The sequence below is a fragment of the Pan troglodytes genome, chromosome 4, assembly GCF_028858775.2.
Source record: "Pan troglodytes isolate AG18354 chromosome 4, NHGRI_mPanTro3-v2.0_pri, whole genome shotgun sequence".
Classification (NCBI taxonomy): Eukaryota; Metazoa; Chordata; class Mammalia; order Primates; family Hominidae; genus Pan; species Pan troglodytes.
Window position 1 is genome coordinate 175,286,395 of NC_072402.2, and position 27,079 is coordinate 175,313,473.

Here is a 27,079-nt window from a genome sequence, read left to right on the forward strand (position 1 = left end):
ACCCAGGCTGGAGTGCAGTGGCATGATCTTGGCTCACTACAACTTCTGCCTCCGGGTTCAAGCGATTCTCCTTTCTCAGCCTCCAGAGTAGCTGGGGTTACGAATGTGCACCACTACACCCAGCTCATTTTTTGTATTTTTAGTAGAGACAGGGTTTCACTATGTTGGCCAGGCTGGTCTCAAATTCCTGTCCTCAAGTGATCAGCTCGCCTCAGCCTCCCAAAGTGCTGGGATTACAGGCATGAGCCACAGCACCCGGTCCTGAAGATAACGTTTTTATGACTTTTATTTGAAACATTATTGGTTCTTTTTTTTTTTTGAGGTGGAGTCTTGCTCTGTTGCTCAGGCTGGAGTGCAGTGGCACGATCTCAGCTCACTGCAACCTCAGCCTCTGGAGTAGCAGGGATTACAGATGCCCACCACCATGCTGGCTAATTTTTGTATTTTTAGCAAAGACAGTGTTTCACCATATTGGCCAGGCTGGTCTCGAACCCCTGACCTCAGGTGATCTGCTCACCTCGGCCTCCCAAAGTGCTGGGATTACAGGCATGAGCCACCATGGCTAGCCAAGTTCTTCATTTAAATATTTTGTTTTCTAGCTTTAAGGAAACCTTTTCTTTCTCTTAAGCTACTTATTAGTTTACAGTAATTTGGTATACTTTGTGAACAAAGGTGGAAACATTTTTTTGTCCCTATTTGATTCCTCTAAAATTCAGAAACTATCCATGAGTATTCTTATTTTTTATGGCAAGAATTATTTACATAAGTTTAATAAAATTTGCTCTCTCTTTATAACAGGATGCAGTTGGAAACACTGGTTATATATATTACCAAGGCTTTAACTAGAGCATCATATTTGAGAATGTGCATATAATGCCTGGCTTCAAGGGTTCCCAGCCTTACAGTGAGTAAGGCTGTTAATACATCTGTTCTTAGATTATAGCCCTGTGCATTGTCTTTGAGTTCCTGTTATACACTGGTAGACTGAACTAAATCTTAAATTCTTCTAGATTCCTCCCATCTTTTCTTCCATGAAATTAGTAAAAACAGGAACTGCTCTGTTCCTGAAATCCTAAAAGCTAAAACTAGATAAATTTTAAGGGGCAAGTCTCATGGCTGATGATGGGTCACACAGAAAGTTCACCAAACCATCCAGTGCCATAACCAGACATTCAAAACTGAAAACCAGGACAATAAGTTGACATTTTCATGCTGCAGACAGCTTTTCCCTAGACGTTAGAACAAGACTACATAATCAGACTCCTACTCCTCTTAATCCTACCTTTTTCACTTGGCAGGATAACGGTGTAATTGAAATTTCACAATCAGCAGCTTCTGTTGGTAACTTGACAGAAACTGGTTTAAGGGATCCTTTAGTCCATCTAGTGGGTGACCTTGGCAACATCCCTAATACAAACTGTTGCTCTCTCTCTGCTATAATTCCACCCAGTCATGGGATCCTAGATGATAAAATTGGTCTATATTATCTATTAGTTAAATAAGGAAATTTCTGTGCTGTTGCTAATACTTTATGCTGTAACTAGATAATGGCCTTTGGGAAAGTTGAGACCCATATATGCAAAATAAGAAAACAGGCCACACAGTTACAAAAGGTGTCACCTAGTTCTCCGTGGTCATTTGATTTATTCAATTGATTCAAAGGTTTAATTGAACCTTGAATCCTAGGTTCATGGCTGAAAACTATTACACAAATCGAGATTATCATTTTACTTTCTATTTTTCTTTTTAAACTTTGTAGCTATTACTTGTTAAAATTCTGCCAAACTACAATGCCTAACAGAATAATGCTGGCCCAGCACTTTGAGGTGATAGGAAACACCTATGGAACTGATAAAATTAAACTTAATAATGAACCCCAGGTAAACTTAGCTTGAGAGCTACTCCCTCCAAACCTCCCTTGTTGCTCAAACGTGGCTAAAAGAGTTTTGACACTGACTCCTACTTGTCAATGACTCCCTACAACATGGAATGAGACCAACAATCCAGGATAGGTCCATCCTGGCACTGAGGGATATCAAAACTGAACTATTTCCAGGCACAGTGGCTCATGCCTGTAATCCCAGAACTTCGGGAGGCTGAGGCGGGTGGATCACTGGAGGTCAGGAGTTAGAGACTAGGCTGGCCAACATTGCAAAACTCCGTCTCTACTAAAAATACAAAAAAATTCTCGAGGAGTATCTTTAGAAGAGCAACCCTAAGACGCATAATCGTCATATTCACCAAGTTGAAATGAAGGAAAAAATATTAAGGGCAGCCAGAGAGAAAGGTCGGGTTACCCACAAAGGGAAGCCCATCAGACTAACAGTGGATCTCTCTGAAGAAACCCTACAAACCAGAAGAGAGTGGGGGCCAATATTCAACATTCTTAAGAAAATAATTTTCAACCCAGAATTTCATATCCAGCCAGACTATGCTTCATAAGTGAAGGAGAAATAAAATCCTTTACAGACAGGCAAATGCTGAGAGATTTTGTCATCACCAGGCCTGCCTTACAAGAGCTCCTGAAGGAAGCACTAAATATGGAAAGGAAAAACCGGTACCAGCCACTGCAAAAACATACCAAATTGTGTTTGTTTTGTTTTTAAGGTGGAGTCTCGCTCGCTCTGTTGCCAGGCTGGAGTGCAGTGGCATGATCTTGGCTTGCTATAATCTCCGCCTCCCAGGTTCAAGCCATTCTCCTGCCTCAGCCTCCCGAGTAGCTGGGACTACAGGAGTGTGCCATCACACCTAGCTAATTTGTGTATTTTTAGTAGAGACAGGGTTTCACCATGTTGCCCAGGATGGTCTCGGATCTCCTGACCTTGTGATCTGCCCACCTCGGCCTCCCAAAGTGCTGAGATTATAGGGGTGAGCCACCGTGCCTGGCCAAACATACCAAATTGTAAAGACCATCAACACTATGAAGAAACTGCATCAACTAATGGGCAAAACAACCAGCTAGCATCATAATGACAAGATCAAATTCACACATAATATTAATCTTAAATGTAAACGGGCTAAATGCCCCAATTAAAAGACTCAGACTGGCAAATTGGATAAAGAGTCAAGACCCATTGGTGTGCTGTATTCAGGAGACCCATCTCGTGCAAAGACACACATAGGCTCAAAATAAAGGGATGGAGGAATAAATTACCAAGCAAATGGAAAGCAAAAAAAAAAAAAAAAGGGTTGCAATGCTAGTCTCTGATAAAACAGACTTTAAACCAACAAAGATCAAAAAAGACAAAGAAGGGCATTACATAATGGTAAAGGGATTAATGCAACAAGAAGCGCTAACTATCCTAAATATATATGCACCCAATACAGGAGCATCCAGATTCATAAAGCAAGTTCTTACAGACCTACAAAGAGACTTAGACTCCCACACAATAAAAGTGGGAGATTTTAACACCCACTGTCAATATTAGACAGATCAACAAGACAGAAAATTAACAAGGATATTCAGGACTTGAACTCAGGTCTGGAACAAGTGGACCTAATAGACATCTACAGAGCTCTCCACCCCAAATCAACAGAATATGCATTCTTCTCAGCACCACATCTCACTTATTCTAAAATTGGCCACATAATTGGAAGTAAAACACTCCTCAGTAAATGCAAGAGAACGGAAATCATAACAGTCTCTCAGACCACAGTGCAATCAAATTAGAACTCAGGATTAAGAAACTCACTCAAAATCGCACAACTACATGGAAACTGAACAACCTGCTCCTGAATAACTACTGGGTAAATAACGACATTAAGGCAGAAATAAATAATTCTTTGAAACCAATGAGAACAAAGACACAATGTACCAGAATCTCTGGGACACAGCTAAAGCAGTGTTTAGAGGGAAATTTCTAGCACTAAATGCCCACAGGAAAAAGCCGGAAAGATCTAAAATTGATACCCTAACATCACAATTAAAAGAACTAGAGAAGCAAGAGCTAACAAATTCAAAAGCTAGCAGAAGGCAAGAAATAACTAAGATCAGGGTAGAACTGAAGGAGATAAGAGACATGAAAAACCCTTCAAAAAATCAATGAATTCAGGAGCTGGTTTTTCTTTTTTTTTTTTTGAGACGGAATCTCGCTCTGTTGCTCAGGCTGGAGTGCAGTGGCATGATCTCGGCTCACTGCAAGCTCCACCTCCCGGGTTCACACCATTCTCCCGCCTCAGCCTCCTGAGTAGCTGGGACTACAGATGCCCGCCACCATGCCCAGCTAATTTTGTTTTTGTATTTTTAGTAGAGACAGGGTTTCACCATGTTAGCCAGGATGGTCTCGATCTCCTGACCTTGTGATATGCCTATCTCAGCCGTCCAAAGTACTGGGATTACAGGCGTGAGCCACCATGTCTGGCCAGGAGCTGTTTTTTTGAAAAGATTAACAAAACAGATAGACCACTAGCCAGACTAATAAAGAAGAAAAGAAAGAAGAATCAAATAGACACAATAAAAAATAATAAAGGGGATATCGCCACTGATCCCACAGAAATACAAAGTACCATCAGAGAAGACTATACACACCTCTATGCAAATAAACCAGAAAATCTAGAAGAAATGGATAATGTCCTGGACACATACACCCTCCCAAGACTAAACCAGGAAGAAGTTGAATCCCTGAATACACCAATAACAAGTTCTGAAACTGAGGCAGTAATTAATAGCCTACCAACCAAAAAAAGCCCAGGACCAGACGGATTCACAGCCAAATTCTACTAGAGGCACAAAGAGGAGCTGGTACCATTCCTTCTGAAATGATTCCAAACAATAGAAAATGAGGGACTCCTCCCTAACTCGTTTTATGAGGCCAGCATCATCCTGATACCAAAACCTGGCAAAGACACAACAACAACAACAAAAATTTCAGGCCATTATCTCTGATGAACATCGATGCAAAAATCCTCAATAAAATACTAGCAAACCAAATCCAGCAGCACATCAAAAAGCTTATCCACCACGATCAAATTGGCTTCATCCCTGGGATGCAAGGCTGGATCAACATACGCAAATCAATAAATGTAATCCATCGACAGAACCAATGACAGAAACCACATGATTATCTCAATAGATGCAGAAAAGGCCTTTGATAGAATTCAACACCACTTCATGCTAAAAACTCTCCATAAACTAGGTGTTGATGAAACATATCTCAAAATAATAAGAGCTATTTATGACAAACCCAGAGCCAATATCATACTGAATGGGTAAAAGCTGGAAGCATTCCCTTTGAAAACCAGCACAAGACAAGGATGCCCTCTCTCACCACTCCTATTCAACATAGTATTGGAAGTTCTGGCCAGGGGAATCAGGCAAGAGAAAGAAATAAAGGGCACTCAAATAGGAAGAGAGGAAGTCAAACTGTCTCTGTTTGCAGATGACATGATTGTATATTTAGAAACACTATCGTCTCAGCCTAAAATCTCCTTAAGCTGATAAGCAACTTCAGCAAAGTCTCAGGATACAAAATCAATGTGCAAAAGCCACAAGCATTCCTATACACCAATAATAGACAAACAGAGAGCCAAATCATGAGCAAGCTCCCATTCATAATTGCTACAAAGAGAATAGAATACCTAGGAATACAACTTACAAGGGATGTGAAGGACCTCTTCAAGGAGAACTACAAACCACTGCTCAACGAAATAAAAGAGGACACAAACAAATGGAAAAACATTCCATGCTCATGGATAGGAAGAATCAGTATCATGAAAATGGCCATACTGCCCAAAGTAATTTATAGATTCAATGCTATCCCCATCAAGCTGCCACTGACTTTCTTCACAGAATTAGAAAAAACTACTTTAAAGTTCATAAGGAACCAAAGAAGAGCCTGTATAGCCAAGACAATTCTAAGCAAAAAGAACAAAGCTGGAGGCATCACACTACCTGACTTCAAACTATACTACAAGGCTACAGTAACCAAAACGGGATGGTACTGGTACCAAAACAGATATATAGACCAACGGAACAGAACAAAGGCCTCAAAAATAATGTCACACATCTACAACCATCTGATCTTTGACAAACCTGACAAAAACAAGCAATGGGGAAAGAATTCCCTACTTAATAAATGGTGTTGGGAAAACTGGCTAGCCATATGCAGAAAACTGAAACTGGGCCCCTTCCTTACACCTTATACAAAAATTAACTGAAGATGGATTAAAGACTTAAATGCAAAACCTAAAACCATAAAAACCCTAGAAGAAAACCTAGGCAATACCATTCAGGACATAGGCATGGGCAAAGACTTCATGACTAAAACGCCAAAAGCAATGGCAACAAAGGACAAAATTGACAAATGGATCTGATTAAACTAAAGAGCTTCTGCACAGCAAAAGAAACTATCATCAGAGTGATAACCTACAGAATGGGAGAAAATCTTTGTAATCTATCCATCTGACAAAGGGCTAATATCCAGAATCTACAAGGAACTTACACAAATTTACAAGAAAAAAACAAACAACCCCATCAAAAAGTGGGCAAAGGATATAAACAGACACTTCTTAAAAGAAGACATTTACGTGGCCCACAAACATATGAAAAAAAGCTCATCATCACTGGTCATTAGAGAAATGCAAATCAAAAGCACAATGATACACTATCTCATTCTCACCAGTTAGAATGGCAATCATTAAAAAGTCAGGAACCAACAGATGCTGGAGAGGATGTGGAGAAATAGGAACACTTTAATCTGTTGGTGGGAGTCTAAATTAGTTCAACCATTGTGGAAGACAGTGTGGTGATTCCTCAAGGATCTAGAACCAGAAATACCATTTGACCCAGCAATCCCATTACTGGGTATATACCCAAAGGATTATAAATCATTCTACTATAAAGACACATGCACATGTATGTTTATTGCAGCACTATTCACAATAGCAAAGACTTGGAACCAACCCAAATGCCCATCAATGATAGACGCATAAAGAAAATGTGGCACATATACACCATGGAATACTATGCAGCCATAAAAAAGGATAAGTTCATGTCCTTTGGAGGGACATGGATGAAGCTGGAAACCATCATTCTCAGCAAACTAACACAGGAACAGAAAACCAAACACTGCATGTTCTCACTTATAAGTGGAAGTTGAACAATGAGAACACATGGACACAGGGATGGGAACATCACACACTGGGACCTGTTGGGGGGTGGGGGCTAGGGGAGGGATAGCATTAGGAGAAATACCTAAGGTAGATGATGGGTTGATGAGTGCAGCAGCCACCATGGCATGTGTATACCTATGTAACAAACCTGCACGTTCTGCACATGTATCCCAGAACTTAAAGAATAATAATAATAATAAATTAAAAAATTAGCTAGGCATGGTGGCGCTTGCCTGTAATCCCAGCTACTCAGGAGGCTGAGTGGGAGAATCACTTGAACCCGGGAAGTGGAGGTTGCAGTGAGCCAAGATCACTTTGCCTGGGTGGCAGAGTGAGACTCCATCTCAAGACAAACAAACAAACAACACACACACACACACACACACACACAAACACACACACACCCCTGAACTATTATACAAGCTGATTGGCAATGTTTTTGGGAAAACATCTTGATCAAATGAGGGAAATGTGAGTTGTCAGTATCAAAATGGAGTCACTTGGCCAGGCGTGGTGGCTCATGCCTGTAATCCCAACACTTTGGGAGGTCGAGGTGGGTGGATCACAAGGTCAGCAGTTCGAGACCAGCCTGGCCAATATGGTGAAACCCCGTCTCTACTAAAAATACAAAAAAATTAGCCAGGTGTAGTGGCACATGCCTGTAGTCCCAGCTACTCAGGAGGCTGAGGCAGGAGAATTGCTTGAATCCGGGAGGTGGAGGTTGCAGTGACCCGAGATCGTGCCACTGCACTCCAGCCTGGGTGACAGAGCGAGACTCGTCTCAAAAAAAAAAAAAAAAACCTTGACAAGTAGAGCTAGGGAAGGCCATGAAGGGAGGATTATTATGCACAAATGCCTGATAAGTACCACAAAAGGCTCTGCAAAAACCACAACCTTACAGAAAAAAATACTTCCATGAGGACATCTGCCCAGCAACTGCCTGCTCGACCTTGGACTGGAGCCACCCTTGTTATTAATCCTTGCAGATAACGATAATTATCTCAAAACAATTATGTAATCCTCCTCATTTTTCCTTTAAAAGCTTTTGCCTTCCTTTACCTCCCTGAATACACACATAGTTTATTATGGCTCACACACTCCGGTTGCAATGCCATTCCTGAATAAATATCACTTTCTTTTTAGATAGTCGCTGTCTGTTATTTAGGTTGACATAAGCATGACAACTAAGAAATCATAAAGAAAAGGAGTGGTAGAATTGACTATATAAAAATGTAAAACTTCTGTAATTAAAAAAACAAAATCGAAAGTTGAAAGAAAATTGTAACATGTATGACAGGAGGCTATATTAGTTTCCTAGTAAAAATTACCAGAAACTAGGTGGATTTAAGCAACAGAAATTTATCCCCTCACAGTCCTGGAGGCTAAAGGTCTGAAATCAAGGTGTCTACAGAGCCACGTTCTCTTGAAGGCTCCAGGGAAGAATCTGTTTCATGCCTTTGTCTTAGCTCCTGATGTCGCCAGCAGTCCTCGGTGTTCCTTGGCTTGCAGCTGCATAACTTCGGTTTCTGCTTCCACTGTCACATGGCATTCTTCCCCTGTGTCTTCACATGTTCTTCTCATAAGGACAGTAGTCATGTTGTATTAAGGGTTCACTCTACTCGGCACAACCTCATCTTCACTGATTATATCTGCCAATGACCCTATTTCTAAATAAGGTCACAATCTGAGGTAGTGGGGGGTTAGAACTTCAGCACATCTTTTTAGGAGATACAGTTCCACCTATACCAATCTTTAATATATAAGTAGATTTAACAAATGAGTAAGAAATATTGGCCGGGTGCGGTGGCTCATGCCTATAATCCCAGCACTTTGGGAGGCCGAGGCGGGTGGATCACTTGAGGTCAGGAGTTTGAGACCAGCCTGACCAACATGGTAAAACCCCGTCTCTACTAAAAATACAAAATTAGCAGGGCATGGTGGCACATGCCTGTAATCCCAGCTGCTTGGGAGTCTGAGGCAGGAGAATCGCTTGAGCCAGGTAGGTGGAGGTTGCAGTGAGCTGAGATTGCACCATTGCACTCCAGCCTGGGCAACAAGAGTGAAACTCCCTCTCAAAAAAAAAAAAAAAAAAAAGGAAAAAAAAAAAAGAAACATTATAACACTGCAACAGAAAAATGGGCAAAGGACAAGCATAGGGAATTCGCACACATACCCTATGTGTTTCCAATAAACATAAGCAAGATGTCTGGCTGTACTATATGTGAGCACACTCCTTTATCTCCAACCTCACTAGCTGCTCTTCCTCCCTTGGGCTATGCACTATGGTGTTCCCTTGGCCTAGGTTCTGGATGTTCTTCCTCTTGTCACCTCAACCTAGATGATTTTATCCAGGTCAATGACTTCACTATAACCTATGCGCTAACAAGACTAAATTTGTATCTCTAGTCAGGACTTTTCTTCAGAGCTCTAAACTCAGTACAAATGTTATACTTGGCATCTCCAGTTGGCTATTCCACAGGCATCGTTAAGTTTTATACCTTCAAAACAGAACTCTTGAATCTTTCCTCTAACCCTGTTCCTCCCAAGTCTGCTTCATTTCAATGCATGACACCAACATGCATTCAGTTGCTCAAGCCAGAACTCAGGGCATCCTTCTTAATTCCTTCCTTTCCCTTGTTATCCACATCCAAGTTATCAGGACCTGTTGATTTTATTTACTAAATATCTACATCCCTCCACTCTCCCAGTCTGTACCACCACTCCAGTCCAAGCTACAGTTATTTCTGACCTGGACTACTACAGCCAACCTTCTAACTGATCTCCCTAATTTCACTCTTCCCCTCTTACAGTAGGGTGACTACACTTCTGCTTTGTTTGGGACAGTTCCAGTTTTCACCTGTTGCTTGACATCCTGGTCCAGTTAGCATCCCTTTTCATTTGCAAAAGTTTCCCAATTGGATGATAAATTATATGGTCTCCCTACCTTACCATCTTTTCTTTTCACAGTAGCTAAAGTCATCTCTAAAAAATGTAAATCAAGGCTAGGTGCAGTGGCTCACGCCTGTAATCCCAGCACTTTGGGAGGCCGAGGCGGGAGGATCATGAGGTCAGGAGATCTAGACCATCCTGGCCAACATGGTGAAACCCCGTCTCTACTAAAATACAAAAAATTAGTCAAGCGTGGTGGTGCGCTTGTAGTCCCGGCTACTCGGGAGGCTGAGTTGGGGGAAATTGCTTGAACCTGGGAAGTGGAGGTTGCAGTGAGCCGAGATCGCACCACTGCACTACAGCCTGGGCAACGCAACAGAGCAAGACTCCATCTCCAAAAAAAAAAAAAAAAAAAAAAAAAGTAAATCAAATCATGTCACTGTCCTGCTTAAACCTTCAAAGATTTCTTACTGTATTACAATAAAATCCAAATCCCTTATTGTGGTCTCCAAAGCCCTATAACCTAACCTACCTACTTCTCATCTCTTCTGACTCTGTCCATCAGTCGTTACACTGCAGCCTCACTGGCTTTCCATTCTTCCAGTAAGTCATGCTCATTCCCGCCTCCAAACTTTTGGTTTTGTTGTTCCCTTTGACAATGCCTTATTCATCTAGATCTTATAACTAATTTGTTGTCATTTTAGTCTCAGGTCAAATATTAACTCTTCAGAGAGGCCTTCTCTGAAAACACAATCAAATGTTCCCAATCCCACCAAAGTTACTATTATACTGTTCTCTTATTTGTTAGTTTGTTTACTGCCTATCTTTCCACAGTAGAATGTAGTTCCATTATCATCTTGTTCACCTCTGGTCCCCAGGGTTACAGCATATGCTCAATAAATATTTATTGAATAAATGAATCATAAAAAAAATAATGACATCTTATGGAATCTGGCTATCAAACAGCAAAGATGAAAAGAACAAAAATACCGTATTTTTTTCCCTAACACTCTGTATTATCACCTGACATTACATTTATAGTGTTGTTTACTATTTGTGTCCCCTCAGTAAAATGAAATCTCCATGAGGGCAGGGACTTGGTTTTCATAGATGTATTCCCAGCACCTCTAAGAGTGCCTGGTATATAATAAGTGTTCAATAAATATTTATGGAATAATGTAACAATACCTAGGGGTGACTAGGCAGCAGAGAAAGGGATATGATTGGCCATACACCACTGGTAAGAATATTAATGCACAATTTCTGTAGGAAATTTGGCAATACAGTTGATTCGTGAACAACACAGGTTTGAACTGCCTGGGTCCACTTACAAGAGAGTTTTTTTCAATAAATATATTGGAAAATTTTTTGGCGATTTATAACAATTTGGAAAACTCACAGATGAACTCCACAGCCTATAAAAATTGAAAAAAACTAAGAAAAAGATATGTCCTGAATGCATAAAATATATGTAGATACTAGCCTATTTTATCCATTTACTACCATAAAATCAACACAAATCTATTATACAAAGTTAAGCTTTATCAAAATTTATGCACACAATCACTTACTGACCATAGATGGTGACATCTGCAGTTGACAGAAATGTAAAGATGCAATATTAACTCACAACTGCATATTTTTAAATTTATTATTTTTTTCTTTTTAATTTGTATCACAACTGCATAAAATTTACCATAGACTACACTGTGCTACTGTGATAATAATGTCCTACTACCACAGACATCTGCTGCTGCTGTGGTGGGCTCAAGTGTTGTGAGGATCCACTTAAAACGCCACGTGACACTAATCAATTTCTGCACTACTTCCCAGTAAACAATGTATCACGGTAGCAAGTGTTCTCTCCTGGGTTTTTTTCCACATATACTTGTTTAATCATGTGTAGGGTAATATCGTAAACCTTGAATAACACCATGAAACCCATACAAAGTGCTACTAGTGATGCTGGATGTGCTCTCAAGAAACAGAGAAAAGTCACGACATAAGAAAAGCTGAATCGCTTGAGATGTACCGTAGATAGAGGTCTGCAGCTGTGGTTGTCCCCTATTTCAGACAGATGATTTATCTTGTAAACAGACGATGTAAACCTATGGTATTGACAAATGCAGTATAGTACTGTAAATGTATTTCATCTTCCTTATGATCTTAACATTTTTCTCTTGCTTACTTTATCGTAAGAGTCCATGTAACATACAAAACATGAGTTAACTGCTTATGTTACTGGTAAGGCTTCCAGTCAACAGTAGGCCACTGGTAGTTAAGTTTTCGAGGAGTCAAATGTTACATGTACATTTTCAACTGCACGGGGGGGTTAGCAACCCTAATCCCCGTGTTATTCAAGGGTTAGCTACATATAAAGTAGGGCACACCTTTTGACTCAGCAATCTAACTTCTAAGAGGAACTTAATAAACAAATGAACAAGAGTACAAAGATTATGAGGGAATTTTTCACTGGGTTCTTAGAGAAAATTTAGAAACGAAGGCATAATATCCATTAAGAGGAGGTCATAAAAACATGTATGGGGAGGACACATAGGTATGTATGTATGCACATGTGTGTATGCAAGTAAACATTTACATAGACATACATCAAAATGTTAACATTGGTTATCTTTGGATAGTGAGATTACGGGCAATTTTAATTTTCTTATAAAAATTGTATAATTAGATCAACAAAATTAACCATCTGAAAATGTTCTGTTTTTATAAGTAAAAAAACGAAAAACAAAAAATCCCAAACGAAAAAGCCATGATAAACACAGAAACACACCTCATCGACTCAGTGAAGACTAAAGCCCAGGTTAAGAATCAAGAGTTAAGAAATGTCAACTTCAGTATTAGACATGGCTTTCTCAAGTTCAAGCAAGTTACTTCCCCTTAGTCAATATTTATTAAAAAAAAAAAAAAAGAAAGATGTAAAAGTTGCTTCTTTTATTTCATTGCCTGTGAAGCTCAAGAGGGACAGGCCTGGGCTTAGAAACAACACAAAAAGTGGCAAAAGCTATCATTTATATGAGATCCTTTCCTTGCATTTGTCTCATTAAAAATTTAAAACCATCCTGCTAGGTAGGCATTAATGTTCTCAGGCTCAAAAGCTGAGAGTTGACAGAACTTTCCAAAACTCAAATAGTTGCTATGTTGGAGATATTGATTCAGAAGTCTCTCTGACCTCAGAGCCTTCGGGAAAAGCTACAGAGAAAAGGGCACTTTTAGACTTTATAACCTTGCAAGTCTCTCAATGCCTCTGATCTTTTACATGGTTATCATACCACTCTTATCTAATTTGCAAAAAAGATAAAACGAGAATAAGCTTGGAGCTTTTAGAGAGCTGGAATAAATATCTGGAGAAGCACGATTTAAATTGGGTACTGCTCTCTGGAACTTGCCCCTCATTTCGATTCAACTCAAAGGCTCAAGATCAAAATGCTTGCTTGAGTGGTCACAAGTGAGGGAAGCAGTGAGAGAGTACGCCCATGTACGTGTGTGAAAGACCACGAAAGACTGAGATAAGCATGGCATCTGACCACTGAAGAAGGAAGCTGGACCAGAATGAGGGAAAATGGACAGCACTTGGGAGGAAAGGAAGCAAGTGGGAAGGACAAAGTTAAACAGGTAGTGAGAGAAGAGGCCATAGGAATGAGGAGGAACTAGGAGGAAAGAAGTATTTTTTCCCTTCCACCTTTTTTCTCTCTCTACTCTTTTCCTTGATGATCTCAGTCACCATTAGGCCTTCAAGACTCCTTTCTGTTTGCATGATTGCCAAATATCTCCATTCTTGCCTTTTCTCCAACTACTGAGCTGACCACATCCATCTACATTTCCTATTAACACTGCAAATCCAACAGGTCCAACCTGAATTCAGCATCTCCTTCATCTCAAGCCTGCTGCTACTTTTATATGCACTTCTCTTATACTTATCAAACATCCATCTAAACCATTCTCTCTCCCCATATTCTTTCAATCGTTCCTTCATCCAACAAATATTTATTGTGCATCTATTATGTCCGATACATTCAGCCACAGCCCTAGATATATCCATTCACTCATGAAGTCGGGTCATTTCTATCTTGGAAATCTCTTCTCTCACTACCTCATGAGCTGCCTAACTCAACTAAATTTGTCTCTAAGACGTCCTGAGAACCCCTCTTGCTTGAAAAATAATATATATTAACTAGTTTTGCATGCTATTCATTCTATAGTGATCATCTAGCACTTGGCACTGTACCTCGGGCACAGAAGGGGTTCCCAATGGAGGTTTAGGGACTGTAAACCAGCTAGAAAGGGAACAGGGGCAGCAGAAGCTAGGAAACGTCTTGAACGAGTATTTGCATAGGAAGCATGGTAAACCGTATGATCTATACACATAACATCAGCTTGACAATCCTTGTGTTTCCGGGGGATGGCTCTGGGAGGCTGGGGAGATCGCTGGAAGCCTTCTGAGAGAAAGCTCCACCTCCCACCGCTTGAGTAGGTCCTCAATAACCACCTGATGAATGTATCACCTTCTGAGGGGACCATGGATATTGTGTTCGCCGTTGTATCCCCAGCCCCTACAACATCTGGGCCCATAGTAGGGATTCAATAAACATCTATGCAGGATTCTCCAAAGGCAAATATTCACCACCTCATGAACGACAAAGACGAAGGGGTTCTGAGGGAAAGAGAAATAGTGCGCGCGGTTTCCTTCCCTATTCCTTCAGGGCTTGGTACAGGGTAAGTGCCAAGGAAATGAATCGCCCTCCTGTACAACTCCAAAATCGGGCCCCTCGCTCTGCAGTCAGGCCCTGGAGCGCGGCCACCATCTGGCCCAGGCCCGCGCTTCCCTCCCTCCCAGCCTGGGCTCCTGTTACCTCCCTGCACACATCTGTGCCCACCACAGGCCAAAGAATTACGCGCTCCCGCTTTCCTGCATCGGCCCGGCCAGTACACCCGAGCCCCCACGTCCCGCCGAGGCTCCGAGGACGCCCGCGGCCCCGGCCTGAGACCCCCCCAGCCCCTGCAGCAGGCGCGCCAGGAGCTCGTCCATGTGCTCGGCCGCTTTCCAGCCGCAGTCCTCTCGGGCTTCAGCGCTGAGCCTGGGAGGCCCGGCCTCCCCGGTCCCTGCCCGGGTCCCTGCCCCGGCCCCTGCCCCGGCCCGCCGCGCTCCCCGGGGCCCGAGAGGCCCGGAAGGAGGCAAGGCGGGAAGTGGCTGCAGCTGTGAGGCGCCAGGGGCGGGAAGCGGGCGGCGGGCCCAGCCGAGGGTCGCGAAGACGCGCGCCCCCAAACGAGGCGACGCTCACTCACCACGGTCCGGCGGGGCAGCGCGCCGGAGGTTCGCGACAGGGCCCGGCGCAGCCTCCGCGACCGGCCCGGGCGGGCGCCCCCGGAGCTCTCAGAGCCGCTGTCGTCCGAGATCACGATGAAATCCTCCATGGCTGCGGGCCCCGACCGAGCCAGCGCGCGGGCGGCCGGAGACCCAGGCAGTGGCGGCGGCGACAACTTCGGTTCCTGCTTCTGAGGTGCAGGTGGCGGCGGCAGCGGCGGCGGCGGGGGCGGGGGTGGCGGGGGCGGCGGCGGCTACAACCCGGGCCATCACCACGCCGGCCCCGCCCCGCCGGGCCGCCAAGCCCCGCCCACAGGCGGCGGGCGGCTGGGGTCAGGGCCGGGGTCGCTGTGCTTCGTGGCGACGCGGGTCCTCCGTTTCCCAGGAGGAAAAAAAAAAAGAAAAATGGAGTCGCAGCCGGCTTCGGCAGGTGTTGGGGCCGGGCGTGCGAGACGCCGAGGCCGCGGGGACTTCCCCACCTGCTTCCAACCGACGAAAGCGTGAAGTGAGGCGCGCCCAGTCCCACCCTGCCCAGGTGTGAAGCGCCTCCCGGACTGAGAGGGCCTTGACTGAGGGGCAGGGAGAGAGGTCCTGGCCCCCGAGTGACCGAAGGTAGGTGTCCTGGCTTCTGGCCGAGCTAGGGGAGAGAGAGAGAGACCCCACTTTTTGGTGCACACGCCCATGTGTATCTGTAGGATAAATGCCTAAAAGCGGACTTAATGGGGCAAAGGCCATGTTTTTGTAGTTTTGATAAATGATGCCAGATTACCCTCCTAAATTGTACCAGTTTTGCGATTTCACCAACAATATGTGTCTCTCAGGAGTTTAAACTGAGATTTAGAGCAGGGGTGTCCAATCTTTTGGCTTCCCCAGGAAGAATTGTGTTGGGCCATACATAAAATACACTAGTGATAGCTGATGACCTAAAGGAAAAGAGTTGCGAAAAAAAAAATCTTTTAATGTTAAACAGGGAGTTAAACAAGTTTGACGTAGACAGTTGTTCAGTTGGTATCAGGATCAGAAGCTGAAAAGGTGCACAAAAGAAGCCATGAAGTAGCAGAGGCCATGAATAATTAGATGTTGTGAATAAGCAGAAGTTATAAAGGTGAAAAAGGTTGTCCCCAGTAGAGGAATCGGTGGGTAGTTGGCTGGTTGGTTGGTTGTAGGGCAGGACCATTAAAATCAAGATAGGACCTATTGGTACACTAAATGTGGGGTATTGACAAAATCCTGCTGCTCAGGCTCCAGCAGTTTTGCAAAATATGTTAACAGATCCAAAGAATAATGTGTTTAATAGGAGGGGAATTTGTTCCTAAAGGAATGGTTATCAGGTGCTCTCCAAGCACTGTCTAATGCAGTGTTTTTCCCACTTTAGTGAGCATCAGAATCCCCTAGAGTGTTTGTTAAGACAGATTGCGGCCGGGTGCGGCGGCTCACGCCTGTAATCTCAGCACTCTGGGAGGCCGAGGCGGGTGGATCACTTGAGGTCAGGAGTTCGAGACCAGCCTGGCCCAGCTCGTCCCTACTAAAAATACAAAAATTAGCTGGGCTTGGTGGCAGGCGCCTGTAATCCCAGCTATTTGGGAAGCTGAGGCAGGAGAATTGCTTGAACCCGGGAGGCGGAGGTTGCAGTGAGCCGAGATCGTGCCATTGCACTCCAGCCTGGGGGACAGAGCAAGGTCCATCTCAAAAAAACAAAAACAAAAAACCCAACAAAACACAGATTGCTGGGTTGCTGGTATGGTTTGGATCTGTGTCCCCACCCAAGTCTCCTGTTGAATTGTAATCCCCAATATTAGAGGTGGGGACTGGTGGGAGGTGATTGGATCATGGGGGTGGTTTCTTATGAATGGTTTAGTACCATCCCTTTGGTACTGTCCTTGTGATAGCAAGTTCTCTTGAGATCTGGTTGTTTAAAAGTGTGTGGCACCTCCCACCTCGCCCCTTTCCCCATGTGATGTCCACTCCCCCTTCGCCTTCTGTCTTGATAGTAAGGTTCCTGAGACCTCCCCAGAAGCAGATGCTCCTATGCTTCCTGTACTGCTTGCTGAACCGTGAGCCAATTAAACCCCTTTTCTTTATAAATTACTCAGTCTCAGGCATTTCTTTATAGCAATTCGAGAATGAACTAACAATCACACATCAGATTTTCTGATTGAGAAAAAGAATTTTGGGGGTGGGGCCCTGAAATTTGCATTTCTAACAAGTGCCCAGGTGATGTGGATGCTGCTAGTCTGGGGACCACACTGTGAGAACCACTGGTCTGGTGGACGGGGAGTTTATGCCCAGCAGATTTCAGACATTCTGGTCCAATGGGTGAAGTCACCCTTGTGAAAGGATTCATTAAGTTGTCTTCATCTAAAGCTATTAAACATTTAGGGTTGTGATCTCTCACACCTGTAATCCCAGCACTTTGGGAGGCCGAGTTGGGAGAATAGCTTGAGGCCAGGAGTTTGAGACTAGCCTGGGCAATATAGCAAGACCCTGTCTCTACAAAAATAAAAACAAATTAGCCAGGTGTGGTAGTGCATGCCTGTGGTCCTAGCTACTCAGGCAGCTGAGGCAGGAGGATCCCTTGAGCCCAGGAATTGGAGGCTGCAGTGAGCTATGATACTGCCCGTGCACTCCAGTCGGGGCAATAGGGTGAGACCCTGTCTCAATAAAACAAAACGAAACAAAATACACAACCATTTGGTGTGTCTGACTACCTGCTTGCTGGAACACTGTCTTCTGTAGGTTTCTGTGATGCTGTGCTTCTCTCACCACTTTTTTTTAGTCTCCTTAGCTGACTCCTCTACTCACTCCTTAAACTCTTGATGTCCTTTAGAGTCCTGACATCGGCCACCTTTACACACGGGACCTCTTCCCTCTACAATCTCAACTATTCCCTGGCTTCCGTGATTGGTTTTATGCCAATGGCTGCCACGAGTTTATCTCAGCCCAGTGCTGTCCTTAAAACTCCAGTTGTATACATCCAAACATCTGCTGAAGCTCGTAGGCCTCTCAGGTTGAATAAGTCTAAAGCCAAACTCACCTTTATGCTCCCCACACCCACAAAAAAGCCTGCTCTCTTTGTGTGTCTTATGGTGATGGCTCCACCAGCCAGCAATTGCTGAAGTGAAAAACCTGAGCATTGCACTTGATTTCTCCCCTTTCCTCAACAAGTCCTGTCTGTTTTACCTCCTAAACATCTCCTGCATCCCTCTACTTCTTTTGGCCTCTGCTGCTGATTCTAGCCAAGCTCTGGCCTACTCTACTGTGGCAAGACACAAGAGTGTTCAGATTGTTTCTTTCTCATCAGCCATCCTGCCTGAAATACAGGAAACTCAGGACCCCTGGTGGTATAATACGAGAACAGCTTAAAAGTACCCTGCCCTTACTTGGCAACCCAGGTGGGATGAATACTGGCTGTGAAGTTGCCCTCCTTAAAACTATAAGTAATGTCACTTATGTTTCCTTGGCCATCCTGGATTTGTCTTGAAGTGTGCCGTTTACCCAAGACTTCCAAAGTGATTGTATGTTTTTCAGAAATTTGTGTATTTTTTTTAAGGTGACACTTTTTCATGGACTCACTCCCCCCAAACCATACATTAGTCTCATGTAAATTGAGAGGCTAATGTAGTATTTTATGCATCCAGTGAATACTGTATTTGGTGAGTACCTGCTAGATGCTAGGCTTATGTTAGGGGTCGGGGATAAAGCAGTGAGCAGGACAGCTATTGCCTCTGTTCTCAAAGAGCTTAGCAGTTAAGGAGGTATCACTAGTTGGTTAATGAAGAAAAAATTGTTTCTTTTCTTTTAAAATAATTTTTAATGAAAAATTCATACATGAAAAAATGTGTGAAGATGCAAATCAAAACCACATTGAGATCCTACTTTATACCCATTTAGGATGGCTATTTTTTTAAAAAACAGAAAACAAATTTGGGAAGGATATGGAGAAACGAACCACTGTGCGTTGCTGGTAGGAATGTAAAATGGAGAAGCAGCTGTGAAAAATAGTGTGGCAGTTTCTCAAAAAGTTAGATGTAGAATTACCGTATGATTCAACAATTCTACTCCTAGGTATTTGCCCAGAAAAACTGAAAACGGGACTCAAACAGGTACTCGTCTGCAAATCTTCACAGCAGCATTATTTCTAATAGCCGAAAGGTAGAAACAAGTCTTTCTCAGCAGATGAATGGATTAAAAAAAGTGGTATATACATATAATAGAATAATATATTCAGCCATGAAACGGAATTAAATTCTGATAACATGTCACATGGATGAACCTTGAGAATATTATGCTAAGTGAAATAAGCCAGATACAAAAGGACAAATATTATACAATTCCATGTTTATGAAGTACCTAGAATAGGCAAATTCACAGAGACAGATAATGGAATAATGGTTTTCAGGGGTTGGGGAAGGGGAGAATGGGGAGTTATTGTTTAATGGGTATTGAGTTTCAGCTTGGGATGACAAAGAGTTCTGGAAATGGATGGTGGTGATGGTTGCACAACTTTGTGAATGAACTAATGCCACCGAATTGTATATTTAACATGGTTATAATGGTAAATTTTGTGTTACGTCTATTTTACCAAAATAGAACACACTATGTGCATGGTTTTCTTTTATAAAATTTAAAAGCATTACAGACAAGGCTAAAGGCCCCTTTTGCCACCTCCCCTATCCAGATTCGCAATTCCCCCTTTTCAGTGCTGTTATGTTTATTCCTCTAGAGCTGCTTCTGTGTATTTACCTGAATTCATGTGTACTTACTAAAATTAAATACATTTTTAGCTTTATCGAATAACATATCTGCTCTGGTATAGAGTTGTTTATTTTTGAGACGAAGTCTCACTCTATCACCCAGGCTGCAGTGCAGTGGCACGATCTTGGCTCACCACAACCTCCGCCTCCTGGGTTCAAGCGATTCTCATGCCTCAGCCTCCCGAGTAGCTGGGAGTAGCTGGGCATGCACGCCACCATGCCCGGCTAATTTTTGTATTTTTTTTTTTCAGTAGAGACGGGGTTTCACTGTGTTGACCAGTCTGGTCTTGAACTCCTGACCTCGTGATCCGCCTGCCTTGGCCTCCCAAAGTGCTGGGATTACAGGCGTGAGCCACCGCACGCAGCCTGCTATTGAGATTTGAAACCATCATTTGTGGTAAAAACATTCTAAATACAAAGCTTCCTGCCTTATTAATGGGGATTTTTTTTTTTTTGGTGGTGGTTATTCATCTTTAAAATATTTTTTCTTTTTTCTATTTTTCATTACATGGCAGGGTCAGTGCCTGCAGACCCGCTTTTGTTTATGCTAAAGCCAGCTAGCTCAAGTTTCTCCCTGCTCTAGGGAACATTCTGTCCCTTCTGTGGGATTCCAGGTCTAATCTTCCAGTTTCAGGGCACTCTTAGCTTTTCCACTGGATTGCTTCAGCAGGCGGCCTCTCAGTTTACATAACTTTATTTAAATCATTTTCTTATACTTTCTCCCTGCTTCCTTCCCATCTTCAAATTTGCTGTGATATCAAGGCCTTTGTAAAAATTTTGTTTCATTCCCTATGTTTGAAGAATCCTCATTTGAGAAAGTTAAAGCAATTGAGAATGGTTACGAAGCAGAATGTGTAACTCCATCATATTTTGATAACATCTTTCCAGATATCTCTAAATGGCCGATACTCACATGTGCAAAATTTTTACATAAATGGGATCAGACTATGCATATTGCATCACAGTTGGTTTTCCTAAATTGATATGTCCTTATGGTTTTCTGTGTCAGTGAACATGGATCTATAGTATCCATATTGTCTATTGGCTCATATTTTAAAATAGCGTATTTGCTTTTATATAGAAAACCACAAAGAAGCAAGCAAAAAAATATACCACGTTCTCCCATTCTTGGTATCCCTCATTGAACAGTTTGTAAAACTAAAAGAAACATCTTGTGAGTTCAGTAAATTCTTGCTACCAAATGAAAGTGCTACAAAATGAAAAGTGAAAGTTGAAAGCCACCCTCTCTTTCCTAGTTCTTCTTCCTAACACTAAATACCTTTATTAGTTTCTTGTAAATCCTTCAAAACATACTTACTTACTACACATACTTATCTGTTCTAACACACCCTAAAAAAATCACACTGTACAGTTATTTACTTTGCTTTTTTTAATTTATCATGGGCATTATTTCCTAACTGCAGGGTAAACATATCTGTCACTTTTTAACAGCTTACATTAAAAAGTCATTTGTTAGGCTGTGCCATAATTTATTTAATTGGTTTTCTATCATGGATATTTTGGTTGTTTCTAGGGTTTTTGTGTATTTTTGTTATTACTATTACCAATTATGTTATAACAACATCTTTGAGCTTCTAAGAAGTCTTGCCAGCATATCTGCAGGGAAATTCTTTTTTTTTTTTTGAGACGGAGTCTCATTCTGTCACCCAGGCTGGAGTGCAGTGGCACCATCTCGGCTCACTGCAAGCTCTGCCTCCCGAGCTCACACCATTCTCCTGCCTCAGCCTCCCGAGTAGCTGGGATTACAGGCGCCCGCCACCACGCCCGGCTAATTTTTTTTGGTATTTTTAGTAGAGACGGGCTTTCATCCTGTTAGCCAGGATGGTCTCGATCTCCTGACCTTGTGATCTGCCTGCCTTGGCCTCCCAAAGTGCTGGGATTACAGGCGTAAGCGACTGCACCCGGCCCGGGAAATTCTTAAGCATGGGGGACTGGGTTAGAAGATGTGTACTTTACATATTGATAGAAATTACCAAATTGTCATCCAGAAAGGTTGCACCAAATAACGTATCAACAAAAGCACTTGAGAGTGCTTATTTCCCCAAATTCTTCAAGCGCTGGTTATCAGACTTTTTAGTTGTTGCCAATCAAATAATTTAAGGTTGGTGTCTTGTCCTGATCGCCTTTACTTCATTATGAGTGAAGTTATGACACTTTTAAAGTGCTCATTGGCTATTTGTAGCTTTTTCTTTAAACTGTGTTCATATACGTTGACTTTTTTCTCGTATGCTGTTCATCTTTTTCAGTAACAGTGAAATCTATATGAATAGCTAACATTTACAAAGTATTACATTGCTTGCATATTCAACAAGACACCAAATAATGAACATTTAGGATGTTTACAGTATTATCTTGCTGCTTTAAACATTCTTGCACATGCATCTTTATACTCTGGACCAGATATCTATCTGTTTAAGTTAAATTTCTGGAAGTGGAATTGCTGATTTAAAGTTGAATTATTTGTCCAAATGTTCCAAATAGCATTGTGTGATAGGGGAATGGTCCAAGTGAGGAAGTAGGAAAGAAAGGAACTAAACAGTTACTCCCAATTGCAAGGCCAGTCAGCTCTAAATTAGAGTTTAGTTAGCAGGCTAATTGATGATATCATCCTACCTGCTTTCATCAATAAGCTTTGTAAAATCCTAACTCTCTTTCTCTATTTGAGTGCCCAGACCTCCTGGGAGTCTGCAAATTCTAGGGTTAAAAAAAAAAAAAAGAAAAAGTAATTTTGTAATTTTCAGGTGAGCAATAGTATTAAAAATTATAAGCACATTCTGAATCATTTTATGACCATACAACTCCAACATTGGCTTTATATTTCTGTTTATAGTTGCCTGCATTGGTGCATAATGTTTTTGTCTTTTTTTTTCGAGACGGATCTTGCTCTGTCCCCCAGGCTGGAGTGCAGTGGCGCCATCTCGGCTCACTGCAAGCTCCGCCTCCCTGGTTCACGCCATTCTCCTGTCTCAGCCTCCCAAGTAGCTGGGACTACAGGTGCTCGCCACCACGCCTGGCTCATTTTTTGTATTTTTAGCAGAGACAGGGTTTTACCGTGTTAGCCAGGATGGTCTCGATCTCCTGACCTCGTGATCCGCCTGCCTTGGCCTCCCAAAGTGCTGGGATTACAGGCGTTAGCCACCGCGCCTGGCCAGGTGCATAATGTTTTAAGGCACTATGGTAGTTCATGAATTTTAACTAAGTGGAGGGACGTAGTGGGAGAATTGAGCCAGTTTACTCATGGGGCAGGTGGACTCCAGGGCAAGCAGAGCTCAAAAGAACCTGGGCAAAAGCAATCCTTTAAATTAGAAGAATGTAGGAAATGATTTGAGGGAGGATGAGTTGAACAAATCCTGTCTTTGTACAACTTGTTCATTAGCAGCAAGTGTAGTAGGAAACAATGACATTGTTTTACATTTCTGATTTGAGTAATAATTGGATTAGGACACCAATTCAAGCCAAATTGCATTAATGACCACAATGTCCACCTTAGTTTTACAGGAGTTACTGGGTAACTGCATAAAACCAGGCATTCCAGGATTGTTTGGAGGTGGTTTTGACCAAGTATGAGGTCTACCTTGAGGTAGCAAAGAACTGAAGTTATTAACACCATTTTGTACAGAATAATTATCTGAACATTTTCTGCATTCATGTTATTGACAAAATCAAATAGACAAAAGTTGGTGTGCTCTCATGTTTTGTTCTAATATGCATTTAATTAATAACAATATATAAAATGCTATTTTTCTTTGTTCCAATGTTACTTTCTTGTGAAAAAAGACATCCAAGACAAAAATCTACTCCTCATTAAGTTGTCCTTTGTCCTAGTTACCATTGCATATTCAGTTTCACATATTTTAACAATATTGTGGCTAGACTTTGGATTTATACATTTCACTTAGCATACTGTGAATATTTTCCAATTTTGCAAATCTGTTTGTTATCTCCCTTTATGCTCTTATACATTCTTTGTTGACCACCATCGTGACCACCATCACCAGGCAAATGTTGTTTGCCCAGGTATGTAAGCCTGTACATATTTCTCCATAATCATGTAAGCCTCTCCAAAGATACACAGACACATGTACACCACATAGAAATATATAAAATATATGTTAGAGATTGTGAATTTGTCATTTGCTTTTACTAAAGTGAGATCATAAACTATATTTCTTAACCACTTTTTTTTTGCTTAATTCATCCGGACAGCCACCAGATCAATACACTACAGATCCTACTTGTTTTAAATAGTGACATAGTTATTCCTACTGTAGAGGTACATGTTTATTTACTTTTTCCCCATCGATGGTCATTCAAGCTGTTTTCATGTTTTTTGTCATTACAGTGTCACAGTAAGTCTCAGATTCGACCTTACATTGTTAGGAGTAGGATCACTAGATCAAAGGGTATGTATATTTTTGGTTTTAGTGTATAAGGCCATGTTACTTACTTTAAAAGGTTGTAGGTCATATCACCCAGTATCAATGTGTGGACCTTATTTGGATCTCAGTTCAAACAAAATAGAAAAAGTATGACATTTACAAGACAGTTGGAAATTTGAACACAGGGTCAGGTGTGGTGGCTCATGCCTGTAATCCCAGGTCCTGGGGAGGCTGAGGTAGGAAGATCACTTGAGCCCAGGAGATCGAGGCTGCAGTGAGCTATGATCGTGCTACTGCGCTCCAGCCTGGGCAGGGAGCAAGACCCCGTCTCTTAAAAAAAAATTTGAACACTGCGTAGATGTTTCACTAAATTAAGGACTTTTTGGTTTTCTATTTTTAGATGTAATAATGGTCAAGAGACATTCTGAAATATTTATGGATAAAATAATTTGCTTCAGAAAGGTATCGGGGAGAGACAAGTGGATGGAAACGGATAAAATCAATGGCCTTGAATTGACAATTGTTGGAGCTGGTATAATGAGAGTCCATTATACCACTGTCTTCCTTTTAGATATGTTAGAAATTCTCCACAATAATTTATAAAGCTGTAATAATTCACCCTATATTATCAATGTATGAGAAAAATGATTACCTTACATTTCCCTTGGTAATGGGTGTTACTACTTTTATTTTTGTCAATCTGATGTGTGCAAAGAGGTATTTGCTGCTATAGTTTGTATTTACCTTACTGCTAGTGAGATTGATTATCTTGAGAAAGTGTAACACTTCCTTTTTGGCAGCTAGGAGTCAGGTTATGGTGTTCCCAAACAAACATAAAGAATACTTTCTAGAATATAAATGGGATATAGACAAGGCTACTGCATGACCATGTCTGGAACAAAATAGAGAAAAGCCATTTTGCAACCATGGAAACAATAAAACATTCTCCATTTCTAACTGGAGTGACTGCTGCTCATTTACCAATGACGACTGTAGTCTTACCTGAGTCCTACTTCCTAGATTAGAATTAAGATATCCCAGCCACTGCATTGCCCTAACTTATTAACAACCCTCAACTCACAGCTAATCCTCACTTCTCCAGCTTTTCTTGAAATAATCTAGTACAAGCCCAAATCCTATGAGAAGCCCCTTTCAATTCCTTGTTGAGACCTCTACAGTTCCTTTGGAGTGCTTTCCCCGCTCCTGCAGCAAGGTAAATAAACCAAACTATTTTCTACTATAGAAATGTTCCTGATGGCCTTCAGTCAGTGGGCTTTAAAACAATCTTTTTAAAGTTTGTCAATTTGGATTTCTTCTTCTGTGGAACATTTTCCCAATTCAGTGGGTAGTTTTGAAATTTTTCCTTTTGTCTGAGAGTCAGTTTCATTTTTACCTACCCTACTCTTTAAAAATATTTTTCTGGTCAGGCATGGTAGCTGTAATCCCAGCAGTTAGGGAGGCCGAGGTGGGTGGATCACCTGAGGTTAGGAGTTCAAGACTAGCCTGGCTAACGTGGTGAAACCTCGTCTCTACTAAAAATACAAAAATACAAAAATTAGCTGGGCGTGGTGGTGGGTGCCTGTAATCCCAGCTACTTGGGAGGCTGAGGCAGGAGAATCACTTAAACTTGGAAAGTGGAGGTTGCAGTGAGCCGAGATTGCACCACTGCACTCCAGCCTGGGTGACAAGAGCCAGATTCCGTCTCAAAAAAAAAAAAAAAAGTTTTTGTGGGTACATAGGTGCATATATTTATGGGTTGCATCAGACACTTTGATACAGGCATGCAATGTGTAACAATCACATCAGGGTAAATGGGGGTAAACCTCAAGCATTTATCCTTTGTGTTACAAACTCTCCAATTATACTCTTATGTAAAAATGTACAATTAAATTATTTTTGGCTATAGTCCCCTCCGTTATGCTAGCAAATACTAGGTCTTATTCATTCTAACTACTTTTCTTGTACCTGTTAATCATCCCCACTTCCTCCCAACCCGTGTTCTTTTCTAGGATCCATATGTACTACCTAGAAGAAGTAAAAGATAAGGATTCCCATTCAGGTTACATCACTCCAGGTTTGATGACGTTAGCAAGTATTTTCAGGGTTTTGTGAGTTCTCCAGTAAGGCTACTGGGGGTTGAGGCTGCAGTGTTGCTAAGTTGGACCTCCTTTTGCTCTAGACTCTCTTCTTAACTACCGATCTAGTTTGGCGATGCCGATAATGTGCGTGTTCAACGTGTGTGTGTGTGTGCACTCACACGCGTGTGTGTGTGAGTGCATTTACCACTTATTGCTCATTTTGTAAGGTATTGAGGGAGAAAATTGCTAATACAATTTCATTTCATCATCTTATCAGAAGTCTGATATTTCTATTATATTTTGATTTATATATTTACAAGCGCTTATGTGAGATATATAAAAATTCAAGTTAATTGTTATTTTACTGGTATGAAATATCACCATTTGTCCCTTTTAGTGCCTTTCATCTTGAGTCGGTTACATAATATTATAACATACATAACAATTCTTTGATGTGCTGGGAAAATATTGATATTTAAGCCCACCTGTTTTTATCCAGTATGTAACTCTTTCACCATTCAGATA

At 41.8% G+C, this 27,079-nt stretch overlaps 1 protein-coding gene and 1 long non-coding RNA gene across 6 annotated transcripts in view; one reads left to right on the forward strand and one right to left on the reverse strand.

Annotated features, from left to right (window-relative positions):
- LOC471761 (SUMO-interacting motif-containing protein 1-like) overlaps nt 1-15,630 on the reverse strand; it is a 60,946-nt gene extending 45,316 nt beyond the window's left edge. For 2 of the 5 annotated variants that reach the window (XR_010157058.1, XM_063810898.1), the window contains exon 1: nt 15,304-15,575. Coding sequence is in view for 4 of the 5 variants with exons in the window: in XM_063810898.1 (XP_063666968.1) it covers nt 15,304-15,432 (129 nt within the window). In the remaining variant the exon portion in view is untranslated. Of the gene's footprint in view, nt 1-15,303 lie in introns of all 5 variants that reach the window. The other 3 variants (XM_024356824.3, XM_024356822.3, XM_024356823.3) reach the window with 2 other exon arrangements.
- A 21-nt stretch (nt 15,631-15,651) lies between these two features.
- The window catches only part of LOC104006651 (uncharacterized), a 33,669-nt gene continuing 22,241 nt past the window's right edge, over nt 15,652-27,079 (forward strand). Inside the window, exon 1 of the long non-coding RNA XR_008548303.2 lies at nt 15,652-15,934. This is a non-coding gene — a long non-coding RNA (uncharacterized LOC104006651). The remainder of the gene's footprint in view (nt 15,935-27,079) is intronic.